General features: G+C 62.9%; 1 protein-coding gene across 4 annotated transcripts in view; it reads left to right on the forward strand.

Annotated features, from left to right (window-relative positions):
- Positions 1-19947, forward strand: part of LRP1 (LDL receptor related protein 1) — a 178611-nt gene that overhangs the window by 153984 nt on the left and 4680 nt on the right. For 3 of the 4 annotated variants that reach the window (XM_048832179.2, XM_075121482.1, XM_075121483.1), the window contains exons 57-83: positions 283-368; positions 1630-1749; positions 2166-2356; positions 2746-2951; positions 3657-3845; positions 4624-4772; positions 5128-5221; positions 6488-6604; positions 6727-6846; positions 7457-7579; positions 7878-8003; positions 8346-8462; positions 10568-10674; positions 10968-11100; positions 11502-11621; positions 12251-12373; positions 13052-13198; positions 14110-14244; positions 15190-15309; positions 15637-15905; positions 15986-16164; positions 16951-17057; positions 17493-17609; positions 17967-18143; positions 18688-18828; positions 19122-19295; positions 19668-19829. In XM_048832179.2, the coding sequence (XP_048688136.2) occupies positions 283-368; positions 1630-1749; positions 2166-2356; positions 2746-2951; positions 3657-3845; positions 4624-4772; positions 5128-5221; positions 6488-6604; positions 6727-6846; positions 7457-7579; positions 7878-8003; positions 8346-8462; positions 10568-10674; positions 10968-11100; positions 11502-11621; positions 12251-12373; positions 13052-13198; positions 14110-14244; positions 15190-15309; positions 15637-15905; positions 15986-16164; positions 16951-17057; positions 17493-17609; positions 17967-18143; positions 18688-18828; positions 19122-19295; positions 19668-19829 (3849 nt within the window). The remainder of the gene's footprint in view (positions 1-282; positions 369-1629; positions 1750-2165; positions 2357-2745; positions 2952-3656; positions 3846-4623; positions 4773-5127; positions 5222-6487; positions 6605-6726; positions 6847-7456; positions 7580-7877; positions 8004-8345; positions 8463-10567; positions 10675-10967; positions 11101-11501; positions 11622-12250; positions 12374-13051; positions 13199-14109; positions 14245-15189; positions 15310-15636; positions 15906-15985; positions 16165-16950; positions 17058-17492; positions 17610-17966; positions 18144-18687; positions 18829-19121; positions 19296-19667; positions 19830-19947) is intronic. The other variant, XM_048832181.2, reaches the window with a different exon arrangement.

Genomic DNA, 19947 nt, shown 5'->3' on the forward strand with positions numbered 1-19947 from the left:
GCCGAGCCAGCACCGTGCCAGGGAATCTGGGTCCCCTGGCGGTTTTGCTGGGTGGTTTCCGGCTGATGGCTGTTGAGCAGGCTGGAGAAGTCCAGGTTCGGCCTGCCACAGTGCAGACCTCCGTGCCTTTGGCCGGCTCCGTTCGGAGGGTTGGTGGCTGTGAGGGCAGTTGCCACCAGCTGCAGGGCCCGTGGAAAGCTGAAGACAGCATTGGAGTGTCTCTGTGCCTGGGGAGGGGGGGATCTGACCCCGTCTGATGCGTCCCCTGTCTTTCCCCTGCAGACGAAGAGCCCTTCCTCATCTTCGCCAACCGCTACTACCTGAGGAAACTCAACCTGGACGGCTCCAACTACACGCTGCTCAAACAGGTGCTGCTGGGAGGGGGCGTCTGTGCCGTCTCCACTGGGCAGCCGCTCAGGCGTGGCCTTGAACTGGGCTTCTCCAGTTGGGGGTAGGGCGTCACCACTGGCTCCTAGGGTGGAAGCGGTGTCACCTGAGGGGGATTGCACCCCTCCTCCCTGTCAGGTTTGGGGCTCAGGGAAAAGGCTCCCTTGGTTTAAGGGCTGCTTCTTGGAAGCCACTGAGGGGGCCTCCCTGATTGACAGCAGCTGAGGATATTTGGGCATCTGGAGGCCCCAGCCCAACCCGCAGCCGTGCAGGCTGGGTGGGTGATGGACCCTCCTGCCGCCTCCACTTTGCCCTTGTGCCCCAGACGTGCCCGCTGCTCAGGGGAGGGGGAAAGGCTCCGTCTCGCTTCCTGCTGTGAGCGCTAATGCCAACCTAGCTTGCAAAGGAGCTCCTTGGTAGCCGGCTGCAATATGGTAGGCCCTATGCAAACAATAGGACTGCGCTGATTAGGCCTCAATGGGAGTCTTGTGTCCAGTTCTGGGTGCCACATTTCAGGAAAGATGGGGACAAATTGGAGAGAGTCCAGAGAAGAGCAACAAAAATGATTAAAGGTCTAGAAAACACGACCTAGGAGGAAGATTGAAAAACTTGGGTTTGTTTAGTCTGGAGAAGAGAAGACCGGGAGGGGATGTAACGTTTTCAAGTGCATAAAAAGTTGTTACAAGGAGGAAGGAGAAAAATTGTTCTTAATCTCTGAGAATAGGGCAAGAAGCAGTGGGCTTAAATTGTAGCAAGGGAGGTTTAGTTTGGACATTAGGAAAAACTTCCTAACTGTCCGGGTGGTTAAACACTGGAATAAATTGCCTAGGGAGGTTGTGGAATCTCCGTCATTGGGGATTTTTAAGAGCAGGTTGGACAAACCCCTTCAGGGATGGGCTAGATAATACTTAGTCCTGCCATGAGTGCAGGGGACTGGACTAGATGACCTCTCGAGGTCCCTTCCAGTCCTGTGATTCTATGATTTCAATAGCTCCTTGGTAGCTGGTCCATATACGGTAGGTCCTACGCAAACAATAGCTCCGTGGTAGCTGGTTACGTCTATGGTAGGTCCTACGTAAACATTGGCCGTCCTTGTTTTAAACCTCTCGAGTACAGAGGCTTGGAATCATGGGTGGGGAGGGGCAGGAGGTGGCTCAGTTTTTAAGGAAGGCCCAGTTAACCAGCAGTTGTGGCGAGGTGGCAGCAGGACGAGGCCTAATGTATCTTCCTCACTGGCTCCAGGGGCTGAACAATGCCGTGGCTCTGGACTTCGACTACAGGGAGCAGATGATCTACTGGACAGACGTCACCACGCAGGGCAGCATGATCCGCCGCATGCACATTAACGGGAGTAACGTCCAGGTGGGCACTGGCGTGCCCTCTTTGGGGGACCCGCACCCATAGCCCCTGTGCTCCCGGCGGGGTGGGGCCGCTGGTGGGGGGTCCTTGCGTTCCCAGGGGAGTTGGGGGGCGCTTCCGGGCTGGGCCGTGCGTACCTGGGACGGGGCAGGGTTCTTGATTGGGGAATGGGGCGGGATTTTGAGTGGGTCCCTGGGGAATGGGGTGGGGTCCCAGGGCAGGACCCACAGTCCTGGAGGGGAGGGGGTGGGACGGGGCAGGGTCTCTGGGAGGGTCCGTGTTCCTGGGGAATGGGGCAGGGTCCCAGGGCAAGACCTACAGTCCCAGGACGGGATGAGGGGGGCCAGGGCAAGGTCTCTGGGCGGGAGCGGGGCAGGGTCCTCTCCGTGAACAGGCCCTGACTTGTCCCGTTCTCCCAGCAGGTCCTTCACCGCACCGGTCTCAGCAACCCTGACGGGCTGGCCGTGGACTGGGTGGGCGGGAACCTGTACTGGTGCGACAAGGGCAGGGACACCATCGAGGTGTCGAAGCTGAACGGGGCCTACCGCACGGTGCTGGTGAACTCGGGGCTGCGGGAACCGCGGGCGCTGGTGGTGGATGTGCAGAACGGGTGAGGGGGCACGGCCGGGTCTCACCTTTCCCTTGTTCCCGGACACAGGATGCTCCGAGCTCCCTTCCGTGGGCTTGCGGATCAGCCCCGGTCCACGGCACCCCCTAGAATTTCTGTTCTGAGCGGGGAGCCTGGAATCAGGACTCCGGGGTTCTGTTCCCGGCTCTGGGAGAGGAGTGTGAGCTAGTGCTTGGAGGAGGGGATTGGAGCAGGACTCCTGGGTTCTGTTCCCACTCCCAGCTCTGCCTCTTACATGCTGGGAAATCTCTCTGCCACTTGGTGACTCACTTTCCCCTCCTGTACGGCGGACAGAAGGCCGCTGTAGCAGGACTGTTGGTGCCTTTTCGGTTGACTCAGCCTCTCCCGTTGCTGTTCCCTTTGCACCCCAGTTACCTGTACTGGACAGACTGGGGCGACCACTCCCTGATCGGCAAGATCGGGATGGACGGCACCAATCGGAGTGTCATCGTAGACACCAAGATCACCTGGCCCAACGGCCTCACCCTGGACTACATCAACAGCCGCATTTACTGGGCCGATGCCCGGGAGGACTACATTGAGTTTGCCAGCCTGGATGGCTCCAACCGGCACATCGGTGAGGCCAGCCGGCAGCTGCAGCTTTCTGTCAAACACAAATGGTTTTAGCACGGGACTGGGAGCCAGGACTCCTGAGTTCTAATCCCAGCTCTGCTGCCGACTCTCTCTATGCCCTTGGGCAAATGACCTCCCCTTTGCTTCTTGCCTCAGTTTCCCTATATAGGAACCAGGGATGAGCTGTAGCTGCTGTGGGATTCATGGAGAGCCATGCTGCTGTAGTGCAAGGCAGGTGCTCATCCCCTGCTTCTCAGGAGTGCAGGGGGATAATTAACGCTGGTGCATCCAAGAGCTCGTGTATTAATATTAAAGTCTTCTTAAAATCCCCTCCCCTCCGCACTTCCAGTCCCCGGCTTGAGTGGCCTGGCGGCCAAGGGGCCAAGTCCCGTAGGTGACTCAGCAGCAGGGGATTGCAGTGTTGATAATTAACGCTGGTGCATCCAAGAGCTCGTGTATTAATATTAAAGTCTTCTTAAAATCCCCTCCCCTCCGCACTTCCAGTCCCCGGCTTGAGTGGCCTGGCGGCCAAGGGGCCAAGTCCCGTAGGTGACTCAGCAGCAGGGGATTGCAGTGTCTGGCCTGTAGAAGGCGCCACGTTCACACCTGGAGTTGCGCGGGGGGCAGTGCTCCATTCTGCACAACGGGGTTCCCTGTGGGGAAGGGGGCTGCGTCCCTGCCTCGTCTGAGCTGCCCCCTCTCCCCACAGTGCTGAGCCAGGACATCCCGCACATCTTTGCGCTCACCCTCTTTGAGGACTACATCTACTGGACCGACTGGGAGACCAAGTCCATCAACCGAGCTCACAAGACCACCGGCGCCAACAAGTCCATGCTGATTAGCACGTTACACCGGCCCATGGACATCCACATCTACCATGCCTACCGCCAGCCAGACGGTGAGGGGGACGGAGCCCAGGGTGGGGGGCCGTCGCCAGGAGCTGGCTCAGCAAGGGCGGGGACCGCAGCCCTGCGGGAACCAAGGCACAAGGCTCCCTGATTTCACACCGTCTCCCAGGGGGTTCTGAGGGAGGGGTGGGGCCCAGCTGGCGCAGTGGGGGTGAGCGCCCAAGGCTTTGGCATCTGGATCCCATCAGTGGCTCTAGTTAGAGACGCATCCTCATTCCCAGCCGCCCGAATGGCGGGCGGTCACTTGGGAAGTGAGTTGCCAGGTCTCAGTCTAGTCCCTGTGGTCAGCAGCCTCAGCCGGGTTTGGCCCCCAGCCCCACACTTGCCATCCAGTGTCTGACCTGCCGGCCGGGTTCTCTCCAGCCCGCACACGCTTGCCCATGGGGTCTGGAGTCCGGTCGGGACCTGGCAGGTGGATCAGGATCTAGAAGGGATGGCCACAGAGTCGCTACTTGCTGGGTCTGCCCTCGGATCAGCATGGACCCCGCTGGAGAGACCGCTGCCCGCCTCCGCTTCCCGTGTGCACAGCTCCGAGGGGGGCTCCCCGGATTGCATGGGGCTGGGGCACACCAACTGGGATCCAGACCCTGTGCGGAGTAGGGCTGGGATGAGGCTGAAGGAGAGACGGTGGGGGAAGAACATGAAGGGCGAGGGGAGACATACAACGAGGGAGGGGGATCACCTGCAGAGTGGGGGTCAGGAACCAGCTGCTCCCCCAGACAGTCTCCCCGCAGAAACTCTTACCCCAGCGCACTCTCCTCTCCCCAGTCCCCAGTCACCCCTGCAAAACCAACAACGGCGGCTGTAGCAACCTGTGTCTCCTGTCCCCGGGCGGCAGCCACAAGTGCGCCTGCCCCACCAACTTCTACCTGGGCAGCGATGGCAAGACCTGCGTCTCCAACTGCACGGCCAGCCAGGTAACCCGCCCCTCGGGCCGTGCCCGCTGCTGCCAGGGCCCCGTGGCGCTGGGCGGGTGCAGCGGCATCCCCGGTGTCTACATGTAACCGCCGCCAGACACGGAGGCCCCCTGGCGATGTGGGGCTGAGGCTCCAGAGAGGGGAGATGTGCGGGAGTCATCCCGGCTGGGGGCGGGGTGGAGCGGGCAGCTAGCCCTCTTGCTCTCCATGAATCTCGCTGGACAGGGGGTAGGGCAGGTGGAGAGACCCATAGGGAAAAGCTCCCTGGGCCCCATTGGTCCTGGGGGTCGCCCCCATGCTGCTGCCCCCAGGTCCTGCGTGGAGCCAGCCTCATGTCCTCGTCTCTCTGCCACAGTTCGTTTGCAAGAACGACAAGTGCATCCCTTTCTGGTGGAAATGCGACACAGAGGACGACTGCGGGGACCGCTCGGACGAGCCCGAGGATTGCCGTGAGTGCGGGGGGGTGGGATCCCAGTACAACCAGACCCAGGCGCTGCGCTGCACCGCCCACCCCCGGGGCTGAGCTCCCACCCCCATTGGTGACCCCAAGGAGAGGCACAGGGGCCCCAGCTGCACTGCCAGGCACCGCCCGCTCGGAAGGTGGGGTGGGGTCCCCTGCTCCTGCAGCCGCCACTCCCAGCATGGCTCCTGGCGCCTGTGCGGGGACAAAACATTGAACAGGCTGGGGATGAAACGGATCCTTTGCTTAGCACCCGCTCCAGCCCTGACATCCAGTTACCCCGGGCTCCCGGTTGGCTTCTCGGCGAGATCTGCCAGCTCCAGAGCCCCAGGCAGCCCTTCCCGAGGGAGGGGTCCACAGTGAGAACCTCGCTGAGCAGCCTTGTTAACCCCATCACCCCCAGGAACCAGAAGGTTTGTGAGTCAGGGGAGTTCGTTCCATCCCAGCTCCGCTCCCCTCGTAGAGCCCTAGGGGCCACCTTGGCAAGGGATTCAAAACCCGGCCCTACTACTGCCTGGGGAGCCGAGAGCACGGCACAGCCCCCGGCGGGGGGTGAGGTGGGACTCCGAAGCCAAGCAGAGCTGGGCCTGCCGACTGCCTGGTGACTCAGCAGGGGGCGCTCGTCTCTCTGAGTCACTGCTGATCCGGAGGTGCTGTGCAGAAGGGGGTGCACAGGTGACTCAGCAGGGGGCGCACTCCCCTTGGCTTGGCTGGCCTATGCAGCTGAGTCCTCAGACTTGGTTGTTAACGAGCCCAGGTGTGACTTGCAGTAATAGGGTGTTTAATGGCCAGTGCCCTACAGCTCCCTGGAATCTTCCTCCTGCTTTTAATTGCAGACGGGAGTCTTCTTTGCTCCCTCTCCTCATTGGCTGTGCAGCGTTGCAGCGTGCTGTTAAACAGCAGCCATGCTCCACCTCAGAGATGGCTGCATTTCAGTGATGGGTGAAACAATTCATATCTGAATTTTGTAAACAAGTTCTGGGCCAATTTCCTGCCACCTCTGCAGCCGCATTGACTCCAGTGTGAGGAGTGCCTGTGTAACATGCTTCCCCGCGCGGTGGGATAACAGCCTACTGCTGCTCTCAGCCAATGGAGCTGCTCCTTTGGCTCATGCAGTAGGGGCCTGTGCTCGTGGTGCTGGCAGTCCAGGGTCCCTGCGGCAGCCAGGTTTGCCCTGTGTGCGTCTCCCAGAGCTATGGAAATGCCGGGGTTCATCCGGCGCAAGGCTTCACCACCTCCCCTCTCTCGCCCCCAGCTGAATTCAAGTGCCGCCCAGGACAGTTCCAGTGCTCCACCGGGATCTGCACCAACCCGGCCTTCATCTGCGACGGAGACAATGACTGCCAGGACAACTCGGACGAGGCCAACTGCGGTACGGCCCCTGGACGCCTGGATCCCCAGCAGGGCTCCTGATCCTACAGTGTCCCAATAGCAGCAATGCAAGTCCAGGCGAGGAGTGAGTTCTCCCCTCACTGTGTCCCCTTTTCTGTCCAGATATCCACGTCTGCCTGCCCAGTCAGTTCAAATGCACCAACACCAACCGCTGCATCCCTGGGATCTTCCGTTGCAACGGGCAGGACAACTGCGGGGACGGCGAGGACGAGAAGGATTGTCGTGAGTGACCTCCCCACAAGGGATACCGTGGCGCTAGGGGGCGGCCTCCTGCCTGCGGGCACTCATGGCTGCGATCGATCACCACATGACTGGGGGTGGGGGGCTTGCTTCCTCCCACCGCTCTGCTGTCTGCAGCACGGACAGCCCTGCTCTCTGTATCCCTGCTGGAGTCGCTGCTGTTCTGATTCAGATAAAGGCTTACTCCTAATATCTAGTAGCCATGAGTTCCACAGGTTACAAAATAGCCAAACAACATTTCCTCCTGCCCATTTGAAAAGCACTGCCTTGTACCCATCCTCTCGTCCCCCAGAGCTGACCGGGGGCTCAATTAGCCTAGGTGTTAATTGGAAAGGGCTTGTTCCTGCTTTTGAGGCCAGAGGTAGGGACTCCTGTGTGACGTTCCCGAGCTGCCCGTCACGTCGCTGTGGGAAAAGAGGCTCGTGATTATCCCGGCCGTGACTCAGAGGCTGCCGTGGCGTCCAGGGGCATTGCTGGGTACTTTGCCCCGGGCCCCGAAGCCCGTCTGCGCTGGGGGGTGATCAAAGGCAGAGCCCCAGTTTCTGCTGCAGGGCCGCCCCCGACTCCCCTTTCCTTTGTGCCCCCTACGCAGCGGAGGTGACCTGCGCCCCCAATCAGTTCCAGTGTGCCGTCACCAAGCGCTGCATCCCCCGCGTCTGGGTGTGCGACCGGGACAACGACTGCGTGGACGGATCAGACGAGCCCGCCAACTGCAGTAAGGAGCAGCTCCCCCGGTGCCGGGGGGGGGAGGCGGGGCTGGCAACCCTGGAGCGTGTGGCGTCCTGCCCCCCGCTTGTGCCCCAGTGGAGCCCCATTCAGGCCTGGGACAAGGAGGCTGGCAGGGATGGAGGCTTTGTGCTGGGGCCACCTGGCCTGCTGGGAGGTAGACCGAGGATCCCACAGCTCTGTCCTTCAGCCACAAGGGCTGCAACTTGGGGAGCCCTCGGGGGGAGGCGAAGATGGGGGTGCTGGCCCACGCTAACCCCCCTCTGCCTCTTCTCTCCCACCCTCAGCACAAATGACGTGCGGTGTGGACGAGTTCCGGTGCAAGGACTCGGGCCGATGCATCCCAGCGCGCTGGAAATGCGACGGGGAGGACGACTGTGGGGACAGCTCGGATGAGCCCAAGGAGGAATGCGGTGAGCTGGTGCCATGGTCGGCAGGGCCGGGGCGGCCGGGCTGAGCAGCTCTTGCAGCTCCTGCTACATACCGGGGACTGGTCTCCGCAGATCAGGGGGTCGGTCACCAGGTGTGGGGGGGGCTGATTGGCTCTGATGGGGGTCACGGCCGCCTCTCTTGTCCACCGTAGATCTGCTCATGGCACTTGGGGCGGGGCACCTGCATTCAGCACTCCCGCACCTACCGGGGTGCCTGCCCCCCAGGCGGGCAGACGAAACTGACATTGGTCTTTTTTTCCCATTTCACGGCCCACCCCATTCCTGGCCTCTTCCCTTCTCCCGCCCCCCCGCCTTTCATTGCAGACGAGCGCACCTGCGAGCCGTACCAGTTCCGCTGCAAGAACAACCGGTGCGTGCCGGGCCGCTGGCAGTGCGACTACGACAATGACTGCGGGGACAACTCGGACGAGGAGAGCTGCAGTACGTGCCACCGTCAGCCCCACGCGGGGGGGGGCGGGGGGGGAACGGCCTCCTCCAGCCTGCGGCAGCCTGCGGCAGATGCGTAGCCCCATGCTGAGTGCGGCATGCGGGCGTGGGCTGGTTCTGCTGCTGGAGATCAGACTTCGGGGGGAGGCTGGTTGCTGTGGGTGGAGACAGGAGGACCCCGCTGGGCTGCTCTCGGGTGGGTCAATGAGCAGATGTATATGGGGCTGTTTTCTTGCAAGCTGTGTCAGGGGCCTGCCCTGTAAACAACGTGTCTCCAGGCTTCCCGGCTCCCCCCCGCGCGGTCTGTTGTGTGTCCTGGAGAGAGACAGAGGAAGGTGATCCCAGCACTGGGACGTGCCCGGTCTGTGCACCATGCCAACTGAACTGCTGAGGAAGGGGTGTATTTCCATGAGCGCAGCCTTCCCTTCCCCAGCATGGCTGCTCTTAAATCAGTTCCCCGGTGTCTTGGATCGGGTTAGCTGAAGTGCGACGTCAGAGGATCCATGCGGCCATTGGCACGAAATCACTTTTGGCTAATCTGCTTGCACGGCTGCATCAGTAAGGTGTGATTTTAAACCGATGGAAGGCTATGTCTCCACCAGACGCAGGGATGCCTGCCTGAGCCGGGAAGCACGCCTTCCACTCCCGTGTGGACACACCTGCAGCTGACCCGTGGCAGGAGGCCATCTGGACACCCTGATTGCAGTTCAGTGGAAGCCGGTTAGGATCAGCTTGAACTGAAATCAGAGTGTCACCACACGGGTTGACACCAAGCGAACTAAACTGATTTAACTGATCCACTGCGTATGTGCGCAGAGACGAGGCCTTACCCAGTCAGTCAAGGGGGACAGTCTGCATAAACCGGTTCTCAGTCCTTGGTCCTTGCCCCTCCAGTCTCCTTCCAGTCTTTAGGATGGTTTTTTTTTTTCTTTTTTGTTGCTCTCATGTTGTGTATTTGAGTTTGTGCCATTTCACCTCATCTTACGTTTTTCTCCATTTTCACACTGTCGTTACGGGGCGCTCAGAGGTAGGTTCCTGCCAAAATCTTCTTAATTCCATTTTAAGTATTCAGTAAATAAATAAACAAACAGACCTGGCGCAGAGGGGATGCGGGGCGGGTGGGAGATCAACCTGGATAATCATTCTGAACATGGTCAGCTGAATCTCCCAGAATCTGCTGCCCCCAGGCACAGAGAGAGGAAGGGTTAAATATTACCGCATCCGGAACCAACTGGGACCCATGCATGGCTCATATTTAGCTCCAAGTTTTACCCCTGCCCCATATGCTTCTGCAAGCTGACCCAGATTAGTCTGCTCTCCACAGCCTCACCCCCCGTCTGCACCTCCCCTCCCACCCCCTTGATGCCTCCAGAGTGGACATGGCGCATGATCTCCCTTGGGTGGAGCAGGAGATGGGGGTGAAAGTAATCCAACGGGTTCCTCCAGGCTGCCGCAGAGCCTTGGGGCTGGCAAAGCAATGAGTTGTGGGGGCGGGAGCAGATCCCCGTTCCGAGCGGGGATTGCTGTGACCTTCAGAGCAGCTCCATGACACAGCAAGGGAGTGCCGGGAGACACGTCGGGCCCACCATGACAGCATACCCATTGGCACTCCCTGCGTTCCTGGGCATCACTCTGCCGGGCCCGAGCTCTGCTGCGGGAGCCAGCAGCTCTGAGGTGCAGCTCAAATGTGTTCCGCCCGCCCCACTGCCACCAGGGGGTGGCAGCCACACGCAGCGAGTGCACGAGAGCCGTAGCCGCTGACGGGTCCGTCTCGGCCTGTCCCTGTCTCCTTCCACACGGGGGGCCCCAGGGGCGTGGGGATTGGAGATGGCGCTGCTGCCGGAGGGGGTAGCTAGAGCTGGGACTGTCCCTCCCTCCCTTCCCCCCTCATCGCTCTGGGGAAGCTGGGATGGTTTTGGGGCCGGGGCTGGCATTTGAAGTCAATATGAGCCATGCGCCTCTCTGGCCATTTCCCCAGCTCCTCTTCCTGTCCCACTCCCCCGGCGCCGCTGAATGCGTGTCTGTGTCCGTGCCCGCCCGCCCGGCGAGCCGTGCCGCTCACCGGGGATGTCCCCGTCTTCTCTCCCCTCTGCCTCCAGCGCCCAGGCCCTGCTCGGAGAGTGAGTTCTCCTGCGCCAACGGGCGCTGCATCGCCGGCCGCTGGAAGTGCGACGGGGACCACGACTGCGCCGACGGCTCCGACGAGGTATGGACGGGGAGAGGGGGCGGCTTCCCCCCGCCAGCCAGTCTCAGCTCTGGGGCCCAGGCCGTTGCAGCTGTCAGCAAGGGGGGCGCTGGGTGCCAGCCGGGCTGTGGCCTCCTGCTCACGTGGGACCAGGCTGGCACCTGGGTAGCTCGCGACGCCCTGGGGCTGGATCTGTGCTAGGTCCCCCTCTGCCAAGCCCACCCCGCAGTTTTGCCCAGGCGGGGTCACCTGCAGGGCTGCGTCCTGTCTCCCGGGGCCCCACCGCTCACCCGCTGTCTCCTCCCGCCTTGCAGAAGGACTGCACGCTGCGCTGCGAGTTCGACCAGTTCCAGTGCAAGAACGGGCACTGCGTCCCCATGCGTTGGCGCTGCGATGCCGACGCCGACTGCATGGACGGCAGCGACGAGGAGAACTGCGGCACCGGGGGTAACCGCAGCGCGGCCGGAGGGCTCGCCCTCCCCCGTGTCCTGAGCCACGCACACCACCCCATGCCTGGCGGCCGGCTTAACTCCGGAGCCTAATGCGGGAGCCAGCCGCTCTGGGATGGAACCACGCACCCCACCTGCACGTGCCGTCGGGCATTTGCGTTGCAGGGCCGTGCCTGCCAATAAATAAAGGGCAAGAACCTGCCCCTGGGTGTCTGCCCCCCAGATCCATGGGCCTGCTGTGGCTGTATGGGGGGTGCTGCCCCGGGCCTGGGATCAGTCTCCGGGGCTCCTTTCCGATCAGCCGGCCGAGGGGGCTCCAGCAAGCTCCTGCCCCTTTCCTGCCCCCGGGTGCAGCCCACGAGCGCGGGCCCTTACGCTCCCATCTCCCCCTCCCTGCAGTGCGCACCTGCCCCCTGGATGAGTTTCAGTGCAACAACACCCTGTGCAAGCCGCTGGCGTGGAAGTGCGACGGAGAGGACGACTGTGGGGACAACTCGGACGAGAACCCCGAGGAGTGCTGTGAGTGTCCCCTGTCTTGCCCGGCCTCCTGCCCCCTGGCTAACCCGCACCCTTGCCTGCGGGGATGGGGGGGGTGCTGGAGGGGGCGGGGCTCTGGGAGGCATGAGGGCGAACCTTTTGGAAATGAAGCCGCAGCTGGACGGGGTAGGCGGTGCCCTGAGCTGACCCAGAGAATCCTCTGTCTTGTCTGGTGACATGATGGCCCATTGCCAGATTTGGGGGGCAGGAAGGAATTTGATCCCCAGTGTGATTGGCAGGGATCTGGGGAAGCAGAGAGTTGGGAGGTTAGCGTGGGGGGTGGGGGGAGCACTGGGTCAGGGGCTGGAGCCTGGCGGCCTTTTGCCTCCCTCTGCCCCATGGGGCATGGATCACCTGCTATCCCACCCAGGCAATTCCCTGCCATCTCAGCCTGGGGGCCTGGAAGAAGGCAGGTGACCCTGGGGGATTTCCAGAGAGTTTTGGGTCAGACCCGTTTGGAGTCAGGTTCTCCAGCTGGGCCGGGCCCTCCAGTGGAGTCCGAGTCCTGGCACCTGGGCCTGTTTGTGGTGGGGACGGGGCTGGGCAGCGTGGGACTGACTCAGGCCGGGGCGTCTCCATTCACCGGCTCCGCCTGTCTGTCACCGGCGCAGTGAGGTTCCAGTGCCCACCCGGCCGACCGTTCCGCTGCAAGAACGACCGCGTGTGCCTGTGGATTGGGCGTCAGTGCGACGGCATTGACAACTGCGGGGACGGCACGGATGAGCGGGACTGCGGTGAGCAGCCCTGAGGTCACGGCCACTAGCCCGTTCTAGAGATGAGCGGAGTTAGGCCCGGGCAGGATCCCCACCTTAGCCATGGCCACAGAGCAAGTCACATGTAGAGCCAGGGATTGAACCCAGGAGTCCTGGCTCCCAGCCCTCCGCTCTAACCACTAGATCCCTGTCTGCTCCCAGAGCCAGGGATTGAACCCAGGAGTCCTGGCTCCCAGCCCTCCGCTCTAACCACTAGATCCTTGTCTGCTCCCAGAGCCAGGGATACAACCAAGGAGTCCTGGCTCCCAGCCCTCTGCTCTAACCACTAGATTCCTGTCTGCTCCCAGAGCCAGGGATCGAACCCAGGAGTCCTGGCTCCCAGCCCTCTGCTCTAATCACTAGATCCCTGTGTGCTCCCAGAGCCAGGGATTGAACCCAGGAGTCCTGGCTCCCAGCCCTCTGCTCTTACCACTAGATCCCTGTCTGCTCCCAGAGCCAGGGATTGAACCCAAGAGTCCTGGCTCCCAGACCCCTGTTGTAATCACTAGCCCCCACCCCCCCTTCCTGCACTGTTCCCCATTGTATCCTTCCTGAGGCAGGGAATGTGTGTCTGTCTGTGGGGCCGGGGACAGTGGCGCTGAGCCCCCAGAGCTGCTCCCGTGCTCTGGTCTCAAGCCCACTGCCCTGCCGGCCCCACAGAGTCACCCACCGCCAGGCCCAAGAGCTGCAACCACGAGAAGAACGAATTCCTCTGCAAGAACAAGAAATGCATCAGCGCCCTCCTGCGCTGCAACTTCTTCGACGACTGCGGGGACGGCTCGGACGAGGAGCAGTGTTCCCAGGGCGGTGAGTGGGATGTACAGCCAGTCTCTCTGGCCACAAGTTGTACTAGTTCACAGGCTGGATTTCCTTTCAGCCAGGGACCCCTCCCTCAGGTCAGAGTCCTTCGGGTGTTCATTGATGTCCTGAGCAGAGAGATGGGAGAAGGAGAGGCGAGTTGAAGATCATTGTCTCTCATTTTTATATCACCCTCCCTTTTTGAGGGTTACCCCCAATGGGGGGCGGCGGACGTGGGGGTTGAACTTTCTCTGTGAGGAAATGTTAATTTCTTGTTTACACCTTCCTGCTGCTGAAGAACGGTTGCTTAAGCTGGTGATAGCTCTTTAACACCTGTCTGGGGTGCTAGCATGTCTTTGTCTCTGAAAAACTAGTTTGCAGCTGCTTGTCTGAACCTTGGAACAGGTTATAACAACGATACATAGTAGAATTTTATTATTTCACATACAGGAAATAGATAGACATAGACATATTGTACCAAGACAATAATGTTCAGCAGATTATGAGTTTTCAAATGATCTCTCACAAGGCATTCTTTGTACAAAATTTATCATAGTCTTGTAAAAGTGGCGACCGTAATACTACAGACGGTCACAGAGGGCAGGGCTGGGCTAGCAGGGGGCTGTGGGTCAGGATTGAGGGGCACCAGCAGGGCTGTATTTGGGGAGCCCAGGAGCCTAGCAGGGGCTGCGGGTCGGGATTCTCCCAGCAGCCCTCTCCCTCCAAGGTTTTGCTCTGTCAGGCCTGGGACAGTGTTCCCAGGAGGCCTGAAATCTGCTCTCCTATTGAGGTCCCACGTTCGCCCACAGATGCCACCCGGGGGGGAAGGTGCTGGCTCCGGGGCAGCGCGGCAGTTGGTACAGTCCTTGGACCCATGGTCACGCCCTGACGAACTGCTTGGCCCTTTGTCCCCTATGCAGATCCCAAGATGTACGGCTGCCACACCAATGTGACCATGTGCGGGGACGAGGCCAAGTGCATCCAGTCCCAGACGGCCGTGTACTGCACCTGCCGTAGTGGCTTCCAGAAAGCCCCCGACAAAAACACCTGCCAAGGTACCACGCCACGGGGTGCAGAGCTCTGCCGGGCGGGAGGGGCAGAACAGAGTCCGGCCTGGCCTCTGCTTCCAGGGACCGGGGCTCTGCTGAACTCCCAAGAGGGACCGGGGGCTTGACCATGCTCCCCACGGGTACGGGGCAGGTTCAAGGAATGGGGGGTTGCCTGTTGCGTAGCACAGTCCCAGGGCCATGTCCAGCTGTGGCCACCAGTGCCCTACCTTTCCGGGGACAGTCTTCTGAAGGAGACAAGGGCAAGATTTCCCAGAATGCCCAGGGACTCTGGGGAAGAGGGGCCTGGTTTTCAGCTGGCGGGTGCCAGGAATAGGACCCAGGTGTCCCGAATCCCAATCAAGTGCTTCACCCACTAGAACTCAGAAGCATGTTCCGTGAACGCCGCCCAGGTGGGGAGCAGCTGACTGGCACCCTGACCTTGGCCTGGCGGACGGCATGGCCAGTTTGGGCACCACGTTCCCGGAGCTCTCTGCAGACGGCCCATCCCTGGCCCAGCCTTGGCTCCCCAAAGGTCCCGTCACCGCCAAGTAGCTGCCGCTCTCCCTGCATGGGAGAACTGCCCTGCTGAGCAGCTGGGGGGCATGGCCCAAGTGGCGAAGGCATGATCCCTGGCGACCCAAGAGTCCTGGCCAACACCAGGAGAGACTGGCAGGGCACTAAGGCTCAGCTTCTGGGCCGGGGCTGGGGTGCTCACAAGGGTGGAGCCGGAATGGGGTCGAACGCAGGCACCCCTGGACCTCTGGCCTCAGCCCGCCTTACCCTGGAGCTCGGAGCTGTTTTGTGCCAGCCCGTGGTTCCCGGGAGGGGCTGTATCGGCTGCCCCCGTGCGGCACCCTCTGCTCTCAGGTAGGACAGCCCTTGTGGGCCCCCTTGCCCCGTCGCAGCTCCCCCGGTCCCCTCACGGCCTGTCTGCCTCTGATCCCCTCCCAGACATCAACGAGTGCTCGACGTTCGGGACCTGCTCCCAGCTCTGCAACAACACCAAGGGGTCCCACGTCTGCAGCTGCGCCCGGAACTTCATGAAGACCCATCACACGTGCAAGGCGGAAGGTACATGGGGCGCGGGCGGTTTGGAGGCATATCCAGCTGAGCTGACATCTCCCTGGGACCCCAGCTCCCCCCTCTCAATCCCTTCCTGTCCCTGCACCCCCAGCATCTGTCCCACACGGCCCTGGCAGGATCTGCCCCATGGTGGGAGGCTGCTGGGCTCCACCCTGGCCCCTCCGCCCGTCCCTGACTGATGGAACGAGCCAGAGCCGCAGCTCAGTCCCACTGCCCAGAGCTGGCCGAGCCCGCCCCCTCCTAGCGGGCGCCTCCCCTGTGCCCCCTGAGAGCTGCGTTCCACTGGGCCCCCAGCCGACAGCTCTCCCCCCGCAGGCTCGGAGCAGCAGATCCTTTACATCGCCGACGACAACAAGATCCGCAGCATGTACCCCTTCAACCCCAACTCGGCCTACGAGCCGGCCTTCCAGGGCGACGAGAACGTGCGCATCGACGCCATGGACATCTACGTCAAGGGCAACAAGATCTACTGGACCAACTGGCACACGGGCAAGATCTCCTACCGCGAGCTGCCGTCGTCTGCCGCCTCCACCGCCTCCAACCGCAACCGCCGGCAGCTGGACGGGAGCGTCACCCACCTCAATGTGAGCGGGCGCTCGGGGCTCCGGGGGGCCGGGGCGAGCCGGGCCAGAGCGCTAAGGCCCCGCCTCTCTCTGCCTTCCAGATCTCAGGGCTCAAGATGCCGCGGGGCATCGCCGTGGACTGGGTGGCCGGGAACGTCTACTGGACGGACTCCGGGCGTGACGTCATCGAGGTGGCGCAGATGAAGGGCGACAACCGCAAGACCCTGATCTCGGGCATGATCGACGAGCCCCACGCCATCGTGGTCGACCCGCTCCGAGGGTACGAGACACCCCCTCCCATCCAGAATCCCCATCCCACCCACTGCACTGCCCCCCGCTGTATCCAGACCCCACCCCGTCCCATGCCCTGCCCCCCTATCCAGCCCCCACGCCCCACCCCATCCCATGCCGTGCCCCCCAGTATCCAGCGCCTGTGCCCCACCCCGTCTCACACCCTGCCCCCCCATTCCAGCCCCTGCACCCCACCCTGTCTCATGCCATAGTGCTCGACCCGTTCTGAGGGTAAGAGACACCCCCACCCCTGTATCCAGCTCCCCTGACCAATCCCCTTTCTTTCATTTGGCACCCGCACACCACCCTCATATCCAGCTCCCCCCATCTGCCACCACCCTCCCCCACGACACATGCACCCCATTGCCGGCTGGAGAGGCCCCCATCTTACCACAGGGAGGCTGGGCAGCCTCAGGTTGCCCCAGTGGGTGTCTGGGTATCCCCCTGGGGCGTGTGGGCGGGGGGATCCCTGCTGGGTGTGAGTGCCTAGGCCCCTGGTGTCGTGGGGCGATGGAGTAACTGCCATGGGGAGGCACCAAGGTCCCCCTCCTCGGGGCTGGTGCAGATTAACCCTTTGAGGGCCCATCGTGCCCCAAGCCGGGTTCCCAGCGTGCCTCCGGCTCAATCCCGCGTCTCTGCAGCATAAACAGGCCATTGAGGTCAGTGGGGCTGTGGGCCTGGGGCACTGCAGTTTCGGGGGCTGGGCACCAGGGGCCATGCCGCTCCGCCCCTCCCCCAGGGACCCACTCCACCACGGCCTTTCCTCCCTTCACAGGACCATGTACTGGTCTGACTGGGGCAACCACCCCAAGATCGAGACGGCCGCAATGGACGGGACCATGAGGGAGACGCTGGTGCAGGACAACATCCAGTGGCCGACAGGTGAGCAGGGCCGGGCACGGTGGGCAGGGCAGGGGGTGAGCAGCTCAAAACGGGGCTGTGGGTCCCCCTCCACCCAGCGAGGGTTCAGGCAGGTAGCATGCTCCGGAGTGAGGGCACCAGCCCAGGACTCCTGGGTTCTCTTCCCAGGTCTGCCTCTGTCTTGTATGGCTTTGGGTAGGTTGCTTTGTGACTCGGTTTCCCTCGTCTGTAACCAACGCCACTTCAAAGCGCTTGGGTACCTGGAGAGTCTGTTGCAACACCTCACTTCTGCCCCATCTGCCCTCTTCCTGGGGGTCCCGCACCTGGGGACTCTGGGAGCCGGGCCCTGCTGCCGTTCAGCCCATCTTGGGGTGTCTGGCCCGCAACTCACCGGCCATGCGGAGCTGCCCGGCCGGGCTGCAGACCGACGGGGTCTCAGTGCGTGTCTCCCCGCAGGCCTGGCTGTCGACTATCACAATGAGCGGCTGTACTGGGCCGACGCCAAGCTCTCTGTCATCGGCAGCATCCGTCTCGACGGCACCGACCCCGTCGTGGCCATCGATAACAAGAAAGGTGAGAGGCTGCTGCAGAGACCCGGGCTGGGCTGGGGCAGGGGAGGTCTCCGTAGGACAGGCAGCCACCACCCACCCCCTCCCAGGGCGCAGGGATCTGGCATCCTGTCTCCAGAGCGCACCGAGACAGAGGGACCGGAGCTGTTCCCTCACTGCCCACAAGGGGTCACCAGTGAGCAGCTGCGGAGGAGACCCAGCCCCCAGAGCTCCCCCCTCGACTCAGCCAATCGTGCTGCGTCCCGTGTCCTGCCCCGTTCCCGCAGCAGGCCTGATACCGGGGTAGAGGGGCCCTTGGCCAGACACGCAGCAGGTATCCGGTTACAGCTGGCTCTGCACCCCTCCCGCCCTGTCCCCCCAGGACTGAGCCACCCCTTCAGCATCGACATCTTTGAGGATTACATCTACGGCGTCACCTACATTAACAACCGCATCTTCAAGATCCACAAATTCGGGCACGGGCCCGTCACCAACCTGACGTCTGGGCTGAACCACGCCACCGACGTGGTGCTCTACCACCAGTACAAGCAGCCGGATGGTGAGTCCCGGGGCCAGCCAGGGACCCCCCAGGGCTGCTCGGCCTCCTCTGCCCTGCCCGGAGCACGGCCTGGGTTACAGCACTGGGCACCCCCTTCTGCCTAGCCGTAAAGGAAAGAGGGGTCACAACCACTGAACAGCCCTCTCCAGCCTGAGCTGGGGTGGCCGGGGCTGGGGGACACGAGGTCAGATGGGCCCATTGGTCTGCTCCGGGGCAGCAGGGAAGGGGGCTGGATACCAGGGTAGATGGGCTTGTTGTTCGGACCTAGCGTGGCACAAACAAGGGAGGGGGAAGAGGACTCAGAACTAGACCTCTCCAACGCGGGGAGTCACAGCCCTGCCCTAGAGAGAAGGGGCCAGGCAGCCAGCCGGAGCGGGTACAGCCAGGAGCGACAGCAGCATGCCGGGCAGCCTGGGAAGAGCCCCAGGGGGTGGGCGCCTCCGGAGGGTGATGCTACAAGCGCTGGGACGGCCGGGGGTGCCCGGCCAGGTACCCCCCACCCTGCGCTCCCTTCGCCCAGACACCCCTCCCCTCTCTCTCGCAGTGACCAATCCCTGCGACAGGAAGAAATGCGAGTGGCTCTGTCTACTCAGCCCCAGCGGCCCCGTCTGTACCTGCCCCAACGGGAAGCGGCTGGACAACGGCACGTGCGTGGTGATCCCTTCGCCCACCGTCTCGCCCGTCGGTAGGTGGTGCCCCCCGGGGGGGTGAGGAAGCTGCAGCAAGGCCACGCCCCCTCCAACAGGCCACGCCCCCTCCAAGGGATGCTGCCCAAGAGGGGGGCCACTGGGTGGACAGAGCATCTCCCAGGGGCACCACGTTCCCCTGCCCCCGCCGGCACTGTAAGGGTTAAGATTGCCCCCCGGCCCAGTCCGGGGCATTGCTGGTCCACCCAGAGCCGTGTGCCCACAGGGCGCAGTACCAGCCCCTCGGCTGGCACTGTGCCCGCCCCGCTCACGCCCCTCCCGCGCTCTCCAGTCCCGACCAGCGACGCCTGCGACCTGGTCTGCCTGAACGGGGGGAGCTGCTTCCTGAACGCCCGCAAGCAGGCCAAGTGCCGATGCCAGCCACGCTACAACGGCGAGAAATGCCAGCTGGACCAGTGCTGGGATTACTGCCAGAACGGGGGCACCTGCGCCGCCTCCCCCTCAGGTACGGGGCACTGCCAGCCAGGGCCGGGGGAGGGGCGCCCGTGGGGCTGGGGGAGGGGCACCGGGGTAGCTGCCCTGGCTGTGGTCCGACAGGGCTGAGATCAGGCCTGGAGGGGCCGGGTGGTGTGGCTGGGAGCTGCGGGCGCCCAGGGACACGGGGCCGGCTGGGCCGTGCCCCGGAGCCCCCGGCACCAGTGTGGGAGGCAGGACCGGGGCAGGGCCGGTCTGGTGAGCGAGCGTCAGCTGGGCGGATCCGGCTGCCCTCGGTGCCCAGAGCTGAGCGGAGGGTCCGAAGCCCCGAGGCTCTGGTGTCAGCGTCCTCACGAGCGAATCCCGCGGCCCCGCCCCGCTGACGCCTTGGCCCCCTTCCCAGGGATGGCGACGTGCCGCTGCCCCACCGGCTTCACTGGGCCCCGGTGCAACCAGCAGGTGTGTGCCGAATACTGTCTGAACAACGGCAGCTGCAGCGTCAACCAGGGCAACCAGCCCAACTGCCGCTGCCCAGCCGGCTTCCTCGGCGACCACTGCCAGTACCGTGAGTGGGGCGAGCCGGACGCCCGGGTCCTCTCCCCAGCCGGGAGCGGGTGGGGCGGGGTGGTCGGAGCAGGGTGGGTGGGGGGTGCTGGGAATCAGGACTCTGGGGTTCTCTCCCC

Source organism: Caretta caretta, chromosome 20, assembly GCF_965140235.1.
Source record: "Caretta caretta isolate rCarCar2 chromosome 20, rCarCar1.hap1, whole genome shotgun sequence".
Taxonomy (NCBI): domain Eukaryota; kingdom Metazoa; phylum Chordata; order Testudines; family Cheloniidae; genus Caretta; species Caretta caretta.